Source organism: Strigops habroptila, chromosome 4, assembly GCF_004027225.2.
Source record: "Strigops habroptila isolate Jane chromosome 4, bStrHab1.2.pri, whole genome shotgun sequence".
Lineage (NCBI taxonomy): Eukaryota > Metazoa > Chordata > Aves > Psittaciformes > Psittacidae > Strigops > Strigops habroptila.
Window position 1 is genome coordinate 75,142,911 of NC_046358.1, and position 18,076 is coordinate 75,160,986.

The following is an 18,076-nucleotide window of genomic DNA, read 5'->3' on the forward strand; positions in this document are numbered from 1 at the left end:
AAAGCAACCACAGCACACAGTTCCTTCCACCCAGTGACATGTTTATTGCAGAAGACTCCCCCCTTTCCTCCCCCCATCCCCGCGGGCCCGCGCTGCGCCGCTTTCCTCCGCCCTGAGGCAGGAGCGGGCCGGGCCCCTCAGTCCCGCCACCGGTGCCCGCACTGCGCGTTGCAGCACTTGTAGAAGGTGGTCATGGGCTCATCGGCCGAGCGCGTCTGGATCTGCATGAAGTAGGCGCGGGGGTGCTCGCACTTGGGACACGGCTCTGCGGGGCGAGGCGCGGCGCCGTGAGGTGAGGTGAGGCCAGCCCCCTCCCCATCCCTCTCCCCGTCCCGTCCCTACCTGCGGTGGAGTCCACGTTCTCCCAGGCCGCGGCGCCGCCCAGCACATCGTCCACCTCCTTGAGCCGCGGGTACTTCCTGCTCGTCACCTGCGGGACGCCGCCGGTCAGTCAGGGCCCGGCCCCGCGCCCGCCCCCCCCCCCCCCCCCCCCCCCCCCGCGCCCTGCCCGCCCGGCACCTTCCTCGTGACGTTGCGCACGTAGGGGCAGGTGGTGCAGGCGAAGCGGTGGCAGCGCGGCCCCTCCTCGGCCACCAGCACGTTGCCGCAGGCCGGGCAAAAGAGCAGCATCGCCGATTCCGCGGCGCCGACCGCCCCTTCCGGCGCGACGATGGCGGCGGCGGCGGCGGAGCCCGAAGAGGAGCTGGCGCACGCCGAGGTGCTGGAGCTCTTCCAGGCGGCGCTGGCGCGCCTGGTGCAGGACCCGCTGCTCTGTGACCTCCCGCCGCAGGTAGGGCTGGGGCCGCCGGGGGCAGAGGGGGCGGTGGCGAGGGTCAGGCCCGCCTCACTCGCCGGCCGCGGCCGTGCCGCCCGCAGGTGACGGCGGAGGAGATCGGCTCGCAGGTGGCGCTGGAGTACGGGCAGGCCATGACGGTGCGCGTCTGCAAGGCGGACGGCGAGACCATGCGTGCGTGCCGGGGCCGGGGGGCGGGAGCGGGCCGGGGCCGCGGGCCGGGGAGCTGACGCGCTCTTTCCCCCTCGCCAGCGGTGGTGGTGGTGCAGAACGCCTCGGTGCTGGACCTAAAGAAGGCGCTGCGGCGGCACGTCCAGCTGCGGCAGGCACGGCAGGGCGGCGTGCAGCACCTCAGCTGGTGAGCCGGGCGCAGGGTCCGGCCCTGCAGCACTTCCCCATGGCCAGCGGCTCCTGCCGCGCCCCCTAAGCGTTTTTCCTTTAGGAAGTACATATGGAGGACGTACCACTTAACCTACGGCGGGGAGAAGCTGGCAGATGACAGAAAGAAGCTGCGAGAGTGAGTAATCCAGTTTCTCCTGGGGGCTGGAGGGTCATTGCTGGAGCACACGCAGCATCTGCACGGGCAGGGGTGACTTGGGACTTTGTGCCTTTGCTCCGATAGCTCCTGCACTTGAACTGGAGGACAGGACCAGCACTGCACACAGAGGTGGGACAGGCCATGCCCTGACAGACCATCTGCAGGACAGGAAGGTCTCAGGTAGCTCCTCAGCCACAGCCCTCCTGTGCCAAGTGTGTTCCTCCAATTCAAATCACACCAATATACTTAAGAGTAGAACACAGAGAAGGCCAGGGATGGTGTCCTGTGCACAAAGCACGTTAGTTCAGCTCTAGGGAAACTGGGAGCACTTGGGGAGCAGCTACTCAGCAGAGGATGGTGTCAGGTCACATTATATTGTGGAGGGGACCCAGAATGGAAGGAACCCTGGACAACAGCGCTCAGACACCCTCAAAGAGGGCTAGGCAGAGCTGCTGAGGTAAAAGGTAGGGAGCAGGATGGAAGAATGCCAGGCAAAGAGTGTTGTGCTCTGGACCTGCTCAGCTACAGAGACAATCTGGTAACAACACTTCCAAATGACTCCCATGTTTCCATGCCGGTTCTCAGGGCAAAGAGGCAGGAGGTGCTTCTGAGCACTCTGGCTGCTGCATACAGCAGTGCTGGGTATGCCAGCCGGCGTGCAGACCAGCTGCACAAGCTTGTCTGAAGTATTAAAAATTTAAAAAGATGGCCCTAGTCAAAGCTGTCCTCAGAAGACTGAGCCATGGGCAGTAGACATTCATTTAAGGAGTTGTTTCAGTTAGAAAGGCAGATGATCAGATCCTTAGTGCTGACAGCATGTTCTACATACACAAGTGAGAAATTGTCCTGCATTAGAGCATAGCACGGATGTTAAGAGTCCATCCTGTCCTGGGCAAGAGGAGGCTATAGGCTTTCAAAGGTTGTGGTTCCTGGGAAACTGGCACATAACAGCATAACTCTCCTTCAGGTATGGCATCAGAAACCGGGATGAGGTCAGCTTCATAAAGAAGCTTCGAAAGTAACCTGTCAGGTAAGTCCTGAATATCCCTTAAGAGCTACCACTTCTTCATCTTCCTCTTCCCCAGGCCTTAGTGTACCAGCTCAGAGCAGCCAGTGTTGCTGCTCTTTGCTACATAGCAGGGCATTTCTGAAGACCTGTGTCTGCGTTAGGCTTGCACCCTGTCTGTGGTCTGTTTCCATATCCTGGTTGTGTGTGTTGTGCATGCCTCTCTCCGGCCAGACAATGACAATTCAGCTACTTCAGTTAACATGCAGCAGCAGCAATATCTTGGTGCTGGCAGTGGTGTATCTCTACCCCTACTTTATGTTTAGACTCTGAATCTGCTCCCACCATGTCTTGGGACTCATTGAATGCAGTGTTCCTTTGCTGTTTTGATTGCTTCTAGGACCTTGCTTTTAGGCTTCTTGAATGTCTGGAAATCACTGTCAGGAAGGTGGCTGGGGGCTAACTCATCCCTACATTGCTACAGGCAATTGCCATCACCCGGGTCATCTGGGTCCTTCCGTGTGCCTCAGGCTCTCACCCACATAACTGTTCTCCCACCCTGCTCTTGAGTGCTCCTGTACCGTTCAGAGGATGTGTAACTAACAGAAATGTCCCATGGGTGCACATAAACAAATGCAGCAAGCAACCAGAGCATGTTCTTTGCTGTTCCATCGTGAGTGTATCTATCTTGAGCCATTTTTCTCAATTACTTCAAGCTATAAGGAATTGGGAAGAGGGATGTCAGCTTACAGATGCTGTAGGTTTTGACTCCCAGTTTCTCTATTTTCTGGTTTATAGAAACTTGAGTTCAACCAAGTCATTGTTCTCAGAAGACAGGACACACCATGATACTTCTGGTCATATTTCTGTGCAACTGAAGCATTTAAGAACAGGAAGCACTAGTAGCATGTATTTTTACCTGTTTGTAATCTATACAGACATGATTCTGGCATTATGCTGCTATTTTATAAAGTTGTGCACACAAACACAAGATGTGGCCAAGACTCAAGCTTAGTTATTTTAAAATTATCTGTGCTTCCCCTCCACATCTGAAAACACAGTCACAGTGTCTGAAGAGCAGTGGCAAGAGCAGCTTTTCCAAATGCTTGGGTTTTTGTTTTGTGGCTCCAGGTACCTGGGTTAGAAACTGTTGCTTTTGTGACCACAGTAACCTTTTTTCTTCTTTCAACACTGCCACATTTGCAACATCCAGTGTAATAAAATGTGTAACAGAAGCCATCTGCCGCATGGTGCCTGTGCCCAGCAGTCACCTATGTCACTGGCTGATCCACCTCACTGGTGGTGTGGTGATAAGAGAGCCCAGCATGCAGAAACTATTGTCACTGCCAGATATTTTCTTTCTCTAACACAGAGTGCAGAGAATCCAGCCCTATCAAGAGCAGCGTGGGGATCCGGCACTATCCTGGAGGAGAAAGGTGGTATCATGTCAAAGAGAAACAAACTCCAGTTGAAATGGACATTCTCACATGGTTTTTTGCAGTTGCTATTTGAAATGTCTGCCTCTGAGCTGTAAGTGGAGTGCACTTGCAGTGATTAAAGAGACTCTCTTTTTTTTCTGAGGCTTTTAAGGCTCTTATTTCCAGCTGCAGATTTGTGGGATGCTAGAAAGGATTGATTCTAGTGGTACATGAAACAGCACAGGTGAGATAAAGTAACAAACATAGCCACAGACTATGCAGAACAATTAACAGTAGCTAAAACGCTACCTTACCATTTAATCACCACCTTAGCAGTAGTAAACAACTCTGGTTAAAAATGTAGTATTGAAACTAGTGTAATAAAAATAATGGCAGCAGAAAAGGTTCAATACAATTGAACAAGGCACAAATGTTCCGTTTTCAGAGTCTTCTGAGATAAGGCAAAAACATGCCTGCCAAGTGCTAAGGAGACAGTTTAAATTAACCACGGGCAGGGTTAGAAGTGTCATTGGATTAGAGGCTTTGTCCACATGGAACTGGCACAGCAAACGCAAAGACATCCATCTCCAGTGCCTGCTCGAGAAGCCAGCCTTTGCCTTTCAGTGGAGCTGTGCATCCAGGTCATATTTCTCGCAGAATTTGTCTGTGAATGGTATACAGGTGAGGAACTCACACCACTCGCACTTGATGGGGTAGAAATAGAACAGAATCACGAGTCCTGAGAAGAGTGCAATGAAGATGAGCTGGAAAACTATAATTTGGCATCGCTTCCTATATAAATCAAACTTCCCAAAGCTAATGTAGGGCAGGAAGGCAAAGGAGAGGAAGAAACCACTGATAAATCCTGAAATGTGAGCAAAATTGTCAATCCAAGGCAGGAGGCCAAATGCAAAAAGAAAGAGCACCACAGCCAGCAGCTTGAAGAAAGCCCTCCATGGGCGTGCCAGGATTTGCCAACTCTGGAAGAGCTCCACAAAGAGGCAGGCCAGAATCCCAAATTGGGATCCTGCAGGGCCAACCTGCAGAAGAAGAGCATTAAAGGTAACATCAGGCACATGCCATCTGCCTGGCTTCTGCAGCCAGCCCCAGGCATTATAGTTATTCAACTCCTTGCTCACAGTTGCTGGGGACAGAGATGCTGCAGTCTGCTACTTTATCCTTTCTCCCCGAACCTGTTATAAAAGGGCCAGGTTTGATTTGGGATCAAGGTAAGTGTGAGGCCAGCAGGCACCAGAACAGACTTTCTACTGAAGGAGGACAGGTCTGGTTCAAGTCACCAGAAGGGAGAAGTCCTTGAGGGCAATCTCCTGACTCCCCCCCCACCACCACCATGCATTTTTCCTTATCAAAGGACCTGGAAGATAGTCCTCTGGGTCCTGCCACACAGTCTTCTGAAGCCAGAGACTCAAATCAGACTTCTCCAGCTGCAGCATGTGGACAGGGACAGTCCTGGACAGTCTGTGGGAAAGGTGAGCTCTGCTCCTTGCCCCTCTCCTGCCTGCCACTCACACGTGGAGGGTCTCTGGCACTAGCTACAGCTCTCAATTCCCAGCCTGCCAGGGCCCTCTCTTACCCTGTGGTTGGACAAACCCCCCACTCATTACGAGAGGCAGCCTTCTTACTGTGGTCAGACTGGGCCAGTCACTTGGAACACCCAGGTACTCTGGGGGTATTACTGTCCAGCAGATAGATGCACAAGGCATGTGCTGCAGAGATGAGCCCAGCTCTGGTGTCTCTGCCTCTGGTAGAGAGGCACAGGCATGTACAGAAGGCTTGTGTTCATGGTAAGTTACCAGGACCCTAGTCTCCAGGAGACCCACCTCTGCTCTGTAGGGTAGAAATATTGCACTGGCAAGGTTCCCAGTGATGCCACTGAGAAGGTAGATGATAGAGATGCGATGCCATCCTGCCAGCTTCTCTAGGTCCCGCAGGATCGTCATTTGGAAACAGACTGAAACCAGACAGTGCAGGATCCTGCCAAGTTCAGAGTACAGGAGCTGAAGCAGCAGACACTGAAGTCACCCCTGTGCTTGTGTTCTTTGCCAAGCCTTGCTGAGAGCTCCTGGTCTGGCCTCACCCACACCTCTAATATCCCTCCCAGCAAACATGCATGGTAAACCTCAGCAGGGACAGCAGCTCAGCGCCCCCCGTCTCCCAGAGAAGGGACTACCAGAACAAGCCTCATAACAATCCCAGTGGTCAGGGTTCCCTCACCCAGAGAGTGCAAGTTTTACACCTATGCTTACCCAGCATGGAGGAAAAGTGAGAGCCAGAGGCGGTAGAACTGGTCAGGGACTTCTGGATTTAGGAAAGGGAGGAGCCCACAGACGTCATCCATGCAGTGCACCTAGGGCAGAAGTGGGGTTGTGATGTCCGCCAACGAGCACGGCTCTTTACCAAGGCCAGTGCAGAGACTTCAGTTAGTTCTGAACAAGGGGCTCTCCTCCCACTGCTGTATCAAGCCTATCTTTGTCTCCAACACCAAGTTACACGTGATCCCATGCATTCTCTGTGGCAGCTTTATGCCCTTATTCTTTACCCCAACATATGCATAACTGAGACATTGCATTTGCTTACCAATGGAGCAGGAGGATTCGACTCTGCCACTGCTTCAGCCCAAATCCTAAACTGCTCTCCAAAGAGGGACAGATGCAGCCAGCTCTGCCACTACAGTCTGGATCATCAACTTCCCCCAGACTCCAAGTGGGACAGGACACAGGACTCCCACCTACACTGCAGCACAGTTGCCCCTAGATTTTGCCAAGCCACTAAGGGGAAAACGAGGGAAAAGGGCAGCCAGACAACCCCCCAGCTCTGCACTTACCTGAGAGCAGAGTGTTGCCTCCTCATGGAAATAGCCACGCATAAATTCACAATACTCCCGGGAGGTTATTTCACACCTGGAGGAGGCACAAGTAATCAAAAGAAGGAAAACCAAAAATCGCACACATGGAAGGTACAACAGACCATCCTGTGCCCTCCCAGATGACCCAATCCCCATTGTCTCAGCCCACGTCTGCCCACGAGAACTGATGCCTTCAGCTGCCCTTTACTGTGCTGTAGCAGATGCACTAACACGTTCCCATTTGAGCCCACTGCAACTCCTGATATACCCCTCTTGCTTCTCTCCCACAGGCAAGCCTGAGTCACCTTCACAGTCTAATGCCCTGCATACAAGGGCTCCAAAACAGGTGCTAAAACTGAGCTATTTTCAGCCAAGAAAGAGCCACCAGAACTTGGGTAAGCTGTGTCTCTGGGGCTTTGTCAGTCTTGTACCTCCATAACTGACAGAGTGGAAAGCGAGAGCTAGGCCAAGAGTGTCCTGGTCATGATCTTCAGGGAGAGAGAAACTTCTTGGGGCAGCACTGATTTTTCTCCCTAGCAGGGAAAGCCAGGCCAGACAAAGCACTGGGTAACTACTCAAGCTGAGAAGCGACGTGAGGAAGAACAGTATCTTCCTCCCTGGCAAACCACAGCAGATTGTTTCCTGACATACCCCAAGTACTCAGGGACTCCACGCTGGAGCCAATGTAGCCTATTGGGACCAAGATGGCCATTTCCAAGAAAAAGCACAGAACTCCCCAGCAGAAGTATTTAATCCCTTGGGATCTGAGTCCCTCCAAACTGCAGGACCAGTTGAGTGAGAAGTCTCACTGAAGACTAAGGCTGGCTGTAATCTCCTGCTCATCCCAGAGCCCTTCTCTGTCTGGGAGACCTGTCATGGCTCCCTATCCAACTCCCCTTCCTAACAGGGTTCCTAACCTCCCTGCACGGGGAAAGGCCAAGGAGGACAAATGGCTGTATCTACAACCCAAAAAGGACTCTATCTACAGTCCTTTGTCTCACCCCAACACCCAGCCCCTCTCCATACAGGCAAAACTCATTACCTTCCTTTGGTCCCAATGCAGCAGGGCCGGCCTGTAATCACGCAGTCCATGTGAAGGTGGTTGGTGTAATTCCCAGCACTGTTTTTTGTGCAGATCTGCAAAATGACAACAGGCTGCAGTTAGGCAGCCAGGGCTTTGCTTGCTGCCTGGGTAAAGTCTACACAGCCCCCTGGGAAGAAGCCAGTCTTCCTGAGGCTTCCCTACGACAGCAGGATAGTGCCTGACACTCCATCTGCCCAAGCCACAATCGACACCTCCTCTCTGTCAAGGACAAAAACCAGCCCTGAGGCTGAGCTGGTCTCCATCACTCTGTTACCCTGGCAGGGCCCAGGGCTTTAGCTGGCACAGGGGAACTTTAGTTATTGGAGAGCTTTGAGCCTTGGCTAGAAAAAGCTATGGCTGCCCTGATCTGGTGTCTGTGACAACAAGCAGGAGGCTGCACCAGAGACTGCCCTTCCACTAACACAGCTGTGGCTCTGCACAGCGGGATGCAAATGCCACATTCCAGCTGCCCAAACAGGCTCCGTGCCACCAGCAATGCTCACCGGCCATTTGGTGATGTCATCTGGCCACTCATGCGGCTCCATCGAGGCTGGCTGCTCACACACCCTGCAGCAACACAAAGCAGACATCAGCCTGAGAAATAACTTTCCCCAGCACCAGATCCCCCTGGGAACCACCACACTGTCCCTGCCACCACGCTGCAGTCCCACAGCTCCCCTTTGTCCCTGGCAAGGGGCTGGTAACATGCTACAACACATCAGCCAAGGCTGTGCTGATCAAAGCTGCAGCCTCCTTCCAGCAAGCAGAGATCATGGCTCCAGCACAAAGGTAGCCATCTGGGAGCACACAGCTGCCCAGAACTCACCGGCCCCTTCCCAGGTGGACACAATCCCAAAGTGGGGCATGCAGCTGGTCTCAGCTCTACATAAGCCCATGGTGACGGAGGATAAAGGTGTGCCATGGCACCCAACAGCTGGCAGGGCTCTGGGGCAGAGGTGTGCTGGGAAAGTGACTGCTGTACCCCAAGAAGGAAGCTTGTGTGGGGAGTAGGTGAGGAGGGGCAGAGGGATGAGAAAAGCACCCATATCTCACAACAGGCCACTGTGCAGGCCGGCAGCCAACAGCAATGGAGATTAGGGGTGAGCAGAAATACTATGCTCTGTCTTGGCCTTCCCTGAAGCTGTTGGGGCAACTAGGGACATCACTGACATGTCCCTTGGTCTCCAGAGCAGCTGCCATCCCATCCAGCAATCAACTGGTATGGGACTTCATGCCTCTGACTGTACTGTCACAGCAGCCTTGTCCCCCACAGGATGGCAGCTGGGCTAGGCAGGACCTACCTGGGGTCCTGATGACAAACAGACCCAAATTGCCTCTTGTTTCCTGCCAACATTGGTGTGCTGGGGTGATGGGGCCACTTCACCCACACGGCCAGTGTGGACTGCAGGAGAGAGGAGAGCTGTCACCATGTAGCCCAGGGTGGGAGAGGCATCAACAGAAGTGGCCCTGAGCCTGCAGGGACAACACAAAAGAGCCACCACACTCACCGAGCACTCCTCCTCCGAGGTCTGCACACAGCCTGACTTGTCATTCCGCACACAGCAAGCAGAGTGCTTCTCCTTCTCCCGCTTGGCGCTGATGAAGCTGTGCACTTGCTGGTCCTGCCTCATGCAAGGTGAGAACTTGGCCCCTAGGTGGATCAGGGCCTCCTGGCAGAGATGGAAACACTCAGCTCAGCCAAGGGGCAGGCAATGATTGCCTGGGGCAGAGCAGACTGAGGGAACTGCAAGGGGTAACCCCTATCAGGACTCAAGAGACCAGAGATAAGTCCTGCATGACGAAGCCCAACATCAGGCATACTCTCAGTATTCACTTTGAAAAAGGCAAGCCCAGAACAAAAGTTCAGGGATTTCCTTGTCCGTGGCCTCAGAAAGGCCAGTGCTGTGGCTGGGCAGGGAAACTGTGGGACATGACAGCCTTTCCCAGAGGGAATGGTATCAGAAAGCTGCCACGCACCATACAACTGCATTTTCTCTAGCCCATGCTTGGCTTTGCAGGAACAGGGTACAAAGCAGGAGTGCCAAGGCCCAGCCTTCAGGTAACCCATTCTGCAGGTGGTTGGGGCTGGAAGCACCGCTGCACCCTGCCAGTGACAGCAGGGCCCCATGGGAAGTCCAACTAGCTAGCATCCATCTCCAGTCCCTGGAGTGGCACAGCTGCAGCACGCAGTCCCCCATCAGCCCACCAGCAGTTCCAGGCAATGGCACTCACTGAGCTGGGGCCGATCCAGAAGTTTTCCTGCTGAACGTATTTGACATTTTCATAAACCCCTCTGTTCCGTAAGACCTGCAAGGAGAGAAAGTGAGAGCCCCATGAGCTCCTGCACACAGGGGCAGCAGGACAGGCAGCAGAGGCTGGTGGAAACAGCACCCACGATTAACAGAAATCCTTACAGTCACGGACTGGGCACACGGTTTTCTCAAACTGGTCTTTTGCAGGATCAGAGATAAAACCCCATGAGGGACAGGCATCTTCATCTTAAGATTTCATTTAAAATGTCTATCTCTGGCTACTTCAAGAAATCGCAGGGCCTGGAGCCCTGGGAGTGGCTTGAGAGCCTGCAAAAAGCTTCACAGCTCAGAAGCATAAGCAGGACCTGTCGGTAGCATAGGCCCAAGTGCTGGTGGCTGTGCTCTGAAAGCTGTCAGATACGTAGGTGAGAAGCTCCCTAGGGCATCCCCTGCATGGAGCAAGGACATAGCTGTAGAAATATGTACCTCAGAGACCTTAACAACAGTGGGAAGGCTACAAACAGCTTCAAGATCAGCTCTCAAAGTCAGACAGGTCAGTTTTTCTGCCGGCAGAAGCAAAATCCTGCAACTGTTGCAAAAAGTTAGGTTCGAAATACTTCACTGCTATGAACGTCCTTCTGGTCTCCACCCGGAGGGGAACATGTAGTTTGAAAGGCCTCCCAGTACAGATACAGCTAGAGCCTGCAAAGAGCCCACCATGACTTGTGCCAGTTATAATTTGATGTCAAGAGCAATGTGGCTGCAGGAGAGACAAGGTGGTATGGGGGCGCGCGGAGATGCTTGCAGGCAGCCCCCAAGCATGGATACCCAGCATTCAGCTGTGAAGGCCATCAGGCAAGTAACCAATATGCTGCAGGCAGCAACACAATCATACTCCAGGCAAGTCAGGGGGATTTACTTACTGAATCAACAGTTTCATGTTGCGAGAACCCCACAGGGGCGATGCCGTAGATGCACACAGCGAGAATGGTGATGAGTGAATGCACAAAGGTGACCCAGTAAGTGAAGAAAGGCCTGGATGGAGTAAAAGGGAAAAAGATCAGAGGCAGAAACCCAGGCATATTACATGTACTCACAGAAAACAGGAGAAAAGCTGCTGTTTTCCCCAGGAACTTTGACAGAATCTAGGGTACAGGGGCCAGGATCACCTAGGGCTGCACAGGATTGGAGGTCTTGCTGCAGACAGACCCTGATTACTCCAACTCCCCCACTACACGCGCAAGACACCCTTTTCCAAGAAAACATCCATTAGAACACATAAGCCTAATGCCAAAGTGTGTTGTGTGTCTGAAATAATGGCTTCAGGGGAATGATCAGAGGCAGGGATTCGGAGCCTTCCTGTTCATCGCAGGACAGTGGTGGTATGGCAGAGATCTGCAGGCCCTCCAGGTAGCAGAGATATAGACAACCAAGGCAACATGAGAAGCAGGGTGAGCTCCTAGTGCATGGTGATGTTAGCATGCACTTACTTCAAGGATACAGACTGGGGGGGGGCTTAGCAGCAGTTTCACCCAACCACCCCGAGGCAGTGGTCTGAGTCATCAGGGGACAACAGCAATCATTCACTCTCTAGTTTTGTTGGGATGGAGTCTGTGACTGCAGCTCTCACCTGTGATCATCCATGTCCTCGATCTGCCGCTTGACATAGCTGTCGATGCGCTTGCGGTACGTGCGGTTTGTCAGCTTCCCCACCATGCCCAGGCCATACGGCCTCTTCTCCTTGGCAAAGAGCTTCCTGACAGGGACGGCGATGCGCTGGCCACGCTTCTGTGGGCTGACACTCACCACCTCCTGCCGCAAGCGGACCTTGGGCTGTGCCAGGGCCCCATCCTTCTGTTTCCTCCAGCCCCGCTCCAGTGGGCTGAAATAAAAAGCAGCATAGCAATGGTTTCCTTCTGTATGGCACAGCAATGGGGACCAGCCCCTCCCTGGTCTTTGGTGGCAGCAGACCCTGTCTTTCCCACCACAGCTGGGCTGAGCAGCAGCTAATGACAGACAAGGTGCCATGGAGTAGAAACTGTATTTCAAAGGGTTACCCAGCGTCAGTTGATGAAAGTGCAGGACTGCACACTGAAAGTGGTATAAGACAGCTGTGCCAAACTAAGCCCCACCAATGAGGAGCTCTCAAGGCTTTAAAGTGTTTCAGCAACAGGCTAAAATGAGGAGTGTGCATCCAGGTACATCTGCAGCCTCATGCACATCTATTTCCTCCTCTGCTTCATTCCTATTACTCTGCCCTCTGCTATGAAATGGAAGCATAGTTTAGCCCAGCATTGGAAATCCCCACTCTTAAAGCACTTTACTGTGATTGAATTGGCAAGTCAAGCCCCCATGCCCACCAAATCAGACAGAGGAGAAGAGCAGGAATCCAAGCAGCTTCCCAGACCAAGAAAGTGACACTGTCACATGCTGCAAGCTGTGCCAGTTATCTCTCACAATCTGCCTTCCGTTCCTCCCTTTATTTGCACCAATGCATGCATTTCTGGGAGAACAACAAAACCAGGGTTCAACAACACACTAAAAATCCCAAGCAGCACTGTCTAAAGGAAGGCTTTTTTACCAAAATACAGTATGTGATGAACGTTGCACAAGCTATTAGTGAATACCTACTTTGTAAATACCTACTTTGTAAGTCTCCATCATATTCAGATGTTTTTATGTTTCTTTGCTCTTTAACAGCAGTCTGGAGGCCAGGTCTGCAGCGTTCAGACCCTGACCAAAAAAACCCCTAGCTACCATTTCACCCTTGCTCACTGCCTAGCACTGTAGTAATGTCCTTCACAGGCACTCTAATCTAGCTTATCTTCTCTGGCTTTTCTGCACAAAGATGATGGTTTTCAGAAACTGTCAGACAAACCAGCTGACAGACTTTGGTCTAGATCACCAGAGCATCTTGGAGAGATCATGACGTACAGACAAGCAGCAGGATGAGGGATAATCTGCACCTCTTTAGCCAAAAACACTGCTGTGAAGCTTCAGCTATTTTCAAGGTTGCATCTTGCAGAAGATGCATTTTTATAAAGCTGAAAGTCCCAACTTCCCCTTGGGAAGTCCTTCTCCGACAGAAAGTGCAGATTTCACTGCAGCCTGCTCTCGCCCCGAGAGTTCAAGTGGTTTCTGTGTTACAGACGTGCTGGTTCCCAATATTTCCAGTGCTGGGCTATCAGCCTATGCCAAAATAAACACCTGGACCTAAAAGGACACCTGACTATGACTCTGATAACAGTTCTCTGAAGTGTGAAAGAAATGCATTTTTCTCAACAAATAAAACTATTTAAGGAGATCCAAACGGAGACAAGAAGGCTGAGACCGTCTCAGAGGAGTGACAACAAACTCCCACCTTTTGCTGCTTCCACTTACGTTAAGACTGAGGCAAATTCTTGGAAACACTTGAAGGGAAAGCGCCAACACAGCAAGATGGGCTGTGAGCAGCAGAACCACAACAAGGACCTCCCTGTCTGCTCCATGTTCACACCCAGTAGAGCTCTCTGCTGGGGTGAGCTGCCAGCTAAGTTAGAGCTGACTCGGAAACGACACAGAGCAATTACTCAGTACCAGTTACTCAGGTGGAAAAAATCTAGGCATATGGTACAGTACCACCCACATATTTGTAGGGCTCTCAGCATCAGCGCCACACCTTTCTCTCATTTCAAGTGAGGAATGTAGCCCAGCTCGACACTCAGCAATGCTTCACACCACTCCTTGGAGCAAGACAACAGTTCCTGGTGACTGTGGCAATGGCAACAGCCTTCTTGTCTTTGCTACATTCTCCATAGCCGAAGGCTAGGCCCCCAGCATCCTCACAGCTGATTTAAAGTGTCTTTTGTTTCCTCAAGGCATGATACAGTCTCTGAAACACATCACATGAGGCTGGAAGTTGCTGGAGAGACTGCAGAGGTGGCCTCAGATTCACCTTTTACATGCATGGGTAGCTGGGGCAAAAGGTCTTACACTGGGTTTAAAGAAAACCCATTATTGCTCTGTTCTGAGCTCTGCACTGAACCACAGTACTCGGATGCTGGCTTCCTCTACACAGAACGTCCCGCTCTGAATGGGTTGGCCACCCCATGCTAGGTTTTGGCAGCTTCCAGGAGGATACTCACAGTAGCAAGTGGCTTCTTTCAAGCTCGTTTTTGTCCAAGGCACCTCCTGTGAGATCTGTCTGATCCTGAGGTTTCACCTCTGCATCTTTGATTGCAGCTTCTGATGGTGACTCGAACACTTCATCTGGGTAAGTAGAGAGCTCCTCATGAAGGACTCCTTCCTGGGCAGAGAAACAGAAGTCCCATCAGAAGAAGCCAGCATCACACTGAGACACCAGCCCTGGCAGAAAGCAGTGCTGCTCTCCACAACACAGTCCTGCCAGACCTTGAGTCCTGCACTGCCTCTGGTGCCAGTATCACACCAAAGATCTGTCCCTCACCCGAGCAAAGAAAGAAGTATCGAGCTCGTCTGGAAAATCCACCGTGTCCTCCTCCAGGAAACTTGCTGGGGTGAAGCTGCGCCGCTGAGCTCTCCTCAGGGTGCTGTCCTTCACTGAGCGCCCCTGCAGCCAGAGAAAGAAAATGGCATCGAGTCACTGCCAGAAACCTGAACTCCAGGCGCATGCAGGGGCACCCCAGCCAGCACACAGGGAGCCAGGTGCTGAGCTGGCTCATGCCTGTGTGTGGAGCACAGCAGACCTGCTGATGTGAGACACCTTCCTGGTGAGACTCACAGGTGTTACCCCACTTCTCAATCCACACTGCCCATCTCCCATGCAGGTGAGGCTTGCAACATGCTGCTCTACCACGAGGAGCAACCAAACCAAAGTGCTAGGTGGTCCTGGGCACAGCAAAAAGGTGCCTGGGCCCAGGAAAGCAGACACATGGCAGGATGAAGCGACTTGCATAGTAAGAGCCTCAGGTACTTCTGCTCTTCCATGACCACTGACCAGCTGCAGATGGACTGCCGAGAGGTCCAGGCAGGCTGAACTGGACCTGATGGAAAGCTCTAAGGCTGCTGGCTGTGGGAATCAAAGCCCTCAGGCCAAAAAAGGAAAAGCAAGACCTGCACCAAAACCTAGCTATCATCCCTGCTTCGTGCAAATCCTGCCTCCTAGGCACATGGCTGAAACAGAACAGAGATGGCTTAGTTTCTTCCCCTCCACCACCGCTCTCCCCATCCTCTCTGCTCAGAAGCTCGTTCCCCTTCTCCTTCTCTCAGGACGGAGCCCCATCCCACCAGCAGACTGGTGCCTGGTGCCTGCCCCCCCCAGACAGTACCTTCACCAAAGCTGCAGCTGCTCGGAAACTCATTTTAGCGACAGATTCCCGTTTCCGTCGCCGTGGAAGGCGGTTGAACCCTGAGCGGGAGCTGGTGAAGGAGCAGAGCGACGTGGCACCGGGTGTGATCGGTGTGTGGGGGATGCTGAAGCCATCATTGTCGTCAGCCATACGGAAAGCTCGGCCGCGGGCCAAGGGGTCTATGATCTGCCGAGAGAGGCACCCCATTAGTCCATTCACCCCCAAACCCTTCCCTATCAAGCCCTCCTCCCTCCAAGCAAATGTCTTGAGACCATGACAGTGACCTGGTTCCCAGGACTGACCAAGAACCAGGCTGGAGAGACCAACAAGATTCCATGATAGGGAGATACGGAATAACCTGTTGCAAGCTAAGCCCTAGTTGTAAGCCTCAAACCAAAGTCCTCAAACCTCTCACCCTGCCCTCCCTTCTCCCCACCTTTTTTTATTTTTCTTTTGTTGGTTATTGACTATTTTCACCCAAAATGTTCCTGATGCTCACAGCAGACTCCAAACCTCCTCCAGCCCTTCCTGAGCTCTTGGTTTTATCCATCTCCTGCGCCAGTGAGCTCCACAGTCAGAGAATGTGCTGTCTGAACAGGAGTTTGAGAGATCCCTGGAAACAGCCATGCTCTTTCTCCAGCTAGTTTCCTTTCTGATACTGGACAGCCCAGGACTTAAACAGTATCCTGTTGCAGCTTAACTGTATATTTACATCTGCTTCCATTAATTAAGTTCTAACAGCTGGAAAAAGCAGGCAAGCTTCCGGGAGCTGCAAGCCCTTCTATGGGACTCTTCAGGCCAAAGCTCTCACTTCTTCCAAACATACAAACCAACCTAATGAAAATATTGCCTTCAGCCACAAACCTTGCCTCTGTCCTTACATCATCACAGCTGTGGTTTCTGTAAGACTCCTATGCTTTATCCTCATGTTTTACGAGCTTTTTTTAATCCGCAGTTGCACACTCAACAACGAAGCTTTATGGGCTTACACCTACTGCTACCATGTTCTGATTTAATGTAGCCCAAGTAGAGCCCAACAATATTTCTGACTCTCCTATGCCCAAAGACTAACTGCAAGACACTCCAGCTAGTAAGAAATCAGGAAAGAGCACAACAAGGTGAAACTTGATTGAAAGATGCACAATATGTTCTCCTCTGCTTCAGTGACACAGACAGGCTTCAGGTCACAGACTAACCTGCTTTCAGATTTGTTTCCCCACTTGCCCGGGTTGCAGTGGTGCTCACTAATGCACAGTAATCAACCACATGGGTTACTATCACCGAATGGAGCAAAGGGATATTGTGGGTTAGTTCTGAAGTGCTGGTCACTGGATGTGCTTGACTGGGTCTTGTTCCCTGGGGTCACAGTTGAAGATAGGGAGTAGGGAATTACAAGATGCCCTTTGCAGGCACTCAAAACCATTTCTGAGGACCTGTAAGTAGAGCTGTAGTACTGCTAATGCAAAAAACACTTTTCAGATTCTTAAAACAAACAGGTTTATATGAGGACAGTAGCTGTGCTCCTGCCTGCATTCTGTTTGGGACAAGGAACCACTAGGCAAGTGTCCTGAAGGATACCAGGTCTGTTACTGTACATTTACGTCCAGGGTACTGGCCAACCTGTACAACTGTACTGTACAACAGAATTTTGTCCTTGCAAAATGGCAGCAAAACCCCCAAGCTGAGCGCTCTTGGACATGCTGCACACATCTAATCACCACCATAGTCACAACATGACAAACACGGCTCTAAGCCTACCACCAAAACAGCTGAGGGACCTCAGCCAACGAGACTGGAGAGAAGGAAGGAGTCTGCCAAACTGTATCTGAGACTTGAGAAGTGTCTGAGCATGGAGCCCAGACACGTTAAGGCAGAACTAAGCCCACAGATAGGTCACAGCTGCCAAAGTGGTGAAGACACTGTGCAGGAAACTCCTGATGGCCTTGAATCTGTCCCAGATTACTCACCTTCTGCATGCCCAGCTGGCAGGGTCCAACATACAGTGGAGGAGGAGTCTCTGTGCTTGTTAGAGAAATATTGTCCTGACTGGGCAAGTCCATTTCTCGGATGACCTGAGGTTTCAGCTTCCCATACCGCAGACTGCAGTGGCGGAGGCTCTTTCTCTGCCATTTCTGAGTAGCGTCACTGTCTTTGCTCACCCCAAACCAGTCCGCTGTGCCTCTGAAAGATGCCAGCATACAAGTGCAAAGAAGCATTATGTTTGCTTGGACTATGCACATGAAAAGTCCAAAGCCTTGGTGGTCTCTTCCAGCCCAGTCCAATTCAAAGACTGGCAGAACTCTTCCCCATGAGCATCTCACAGCCTGTCCTCATCTAGTTGTAGCAACCTGACAGATGCTGGCCAGAAATGTTGAACCATTAACAGCATTCTGTCTCATAAGACAGAAGAAAAATAACAGGACAGATAAATGACAGGGGAGATTCACTGTGTGGAAAGAACAGTTTGTTCTTATTTTTTCTAAAAAGAAAGAAAAAGAGATGGAACAGAAATTCAGAAAATAACTTGGTGATTTTTTTTTTGTGAGTTTGGTTTTTTTTTCTTGAAAACCCATCTATTGAAAACACTTACCATCTCCAGGGCAGCTCTAGGTCCCCATTGTGGGATTGTACTGTTCCACAGCTCTGGAGCTTCTCCCAAGAGCCACCAGAATTCACTGTTTTCTCCCATCCTCCCCCACACTCCCAGGATACTCCCAGCTTCTCCACCTCATGCTGCAGGATTTCTGTCCTCCTCAAAGGTAACATGAAAGGCAAGCGTTTGCTCTGGCCCTGATCTCTGCTAAGGCACACAC

At 51.9% G+C, this 18,076-nt stretch overlaps 3 protein-coding genes across 7 annotated transcripts in view; 1 reads left to right on the forward strand and 2 right to left on the reverse strand.

Moving 5' to 3' along the window:
• Positions 1-27: 27 nt before the first annotated feature.
• POLR3K (RNA polymerase III subunit K) lies at positions 28-1,174 on the reverse strand. The gene is made up of 3 exons (XM_030482427.1): positions 520-1,174; positions 343-430; positions 28-265 (listed from the first exon to the last, which is right to left on the reverse strand). The coding sequence occupies exons 1-3, from the start codon at positions 628-630 to the stop codon at positions 138-140; spliced, it is 327 nt and encodes a 108-aa protein (XP_030338287.1). The 5' UTR covers positions 631-1,174; the 3' UTR covers positions 28-137.
• On the forward strand, positions 265-3,918 carry SNRNP25 (small nuclear ribonucleoprotein U11/U12 subunit 25). Of its 3 annotated transcripts, XR_003990910.1 has the most exons (7): positions 265-790; positions 877-967; positions 1,046-1,151; positions 1,236-1,310; positions 1,416-1,511; positions 2,299-2,361; positions 3,710-3,917. XR_003990910.1 is itself a non-coding variant. In XM_030482422.1 (6 exons), the coding sequence occupies exons 1-5, from the start codon at positions 671-673 to the stop codon at positions 2,351-2,353; spliced, it is 447 nt and encodes a 148-aa protein (XP_030338282.1). In that variant the 5' UTR covers positions 520-670; the 3' UTR covers positions 2,354-2,361; positions 3,710-3,918. The 3 variants fall into 3 exon arrangements, 2 of the variants coding, with proteins under 2 accessions (XP_030338282.1, XP_030338281.1); XM_030482422.1 differs by lacking the exon at positions 1,416-1,511 and having other exon boundaries at positions 520-790; positions 3,710-3,918; XM_030482421.1 differs by lacking the exon at positions 1,416-1,511 and having other exon boundaries at positions 520-790; positions 3,136-3,917.
• Positions 3,220-18,076, reverse strand: part of LOC115606465 (inactive rhomboid protein 1) — a 125,491-nt gene continuing 110,634 nt past the window's right edge. For all 3 annotated transcript variants that reach the window (XM_030482399.1, XM_030482400.1, XM_030482401.1), the window contains 15 exons: positions 17,231-17,444; positions 15,243-15,449; positions 14,402-14,524; positions 14,082-14,242; positions 11,588-11,839; positions 10,881-10,992; positions 9,938-10,012; positions 9,214-9,375; positions 9,007-9,107; positions 8,209-8,272; positions 7,664-7,758; positions 6,601-6,676; positions 6,023-6,123; positions 5,597-5,750; positions 3,220-4,795 (listed from right to left, as the gene is read on the reverse strand). In XM_030482399.1, coding sequence (XP_030338259.1) covers positions 4,376-4,795; positions 5,597-5,750; positions 6,023-6,123; positions 6,601-6,676; positions 7,664-7,758; positions 8,209-8,272; positions 9,007-9,107; positions 9,214-9,375; positions 9,938-10,012; positions 10,881-10,992; positions 11,588-11,839; positions 14,082-14,242; positions 14,402-14,524; positions 15,243-15,449; positions 17,231-17,444 — 2,317 coding nt within the window. In that variant the 3' untranslated portion in view covers positions 3,220-4,375. The remainder of the gene's footprint in view (positions 4,796-5,596; positions 5,751-6,022; positions 6,124-6,600; positions 6,677-7,663; positions 7,759-8,208; positions 8,273-9,006; positions 9,108-9,213; positions 9,376-9,937; positions 10,013-10,880; positions 10,993-11,587; positions 11,840-14,081; positions 14,243-14,401; positions 14,525-15,242; positions 15,450-17,230; positions 17,445-18,076) is intronic.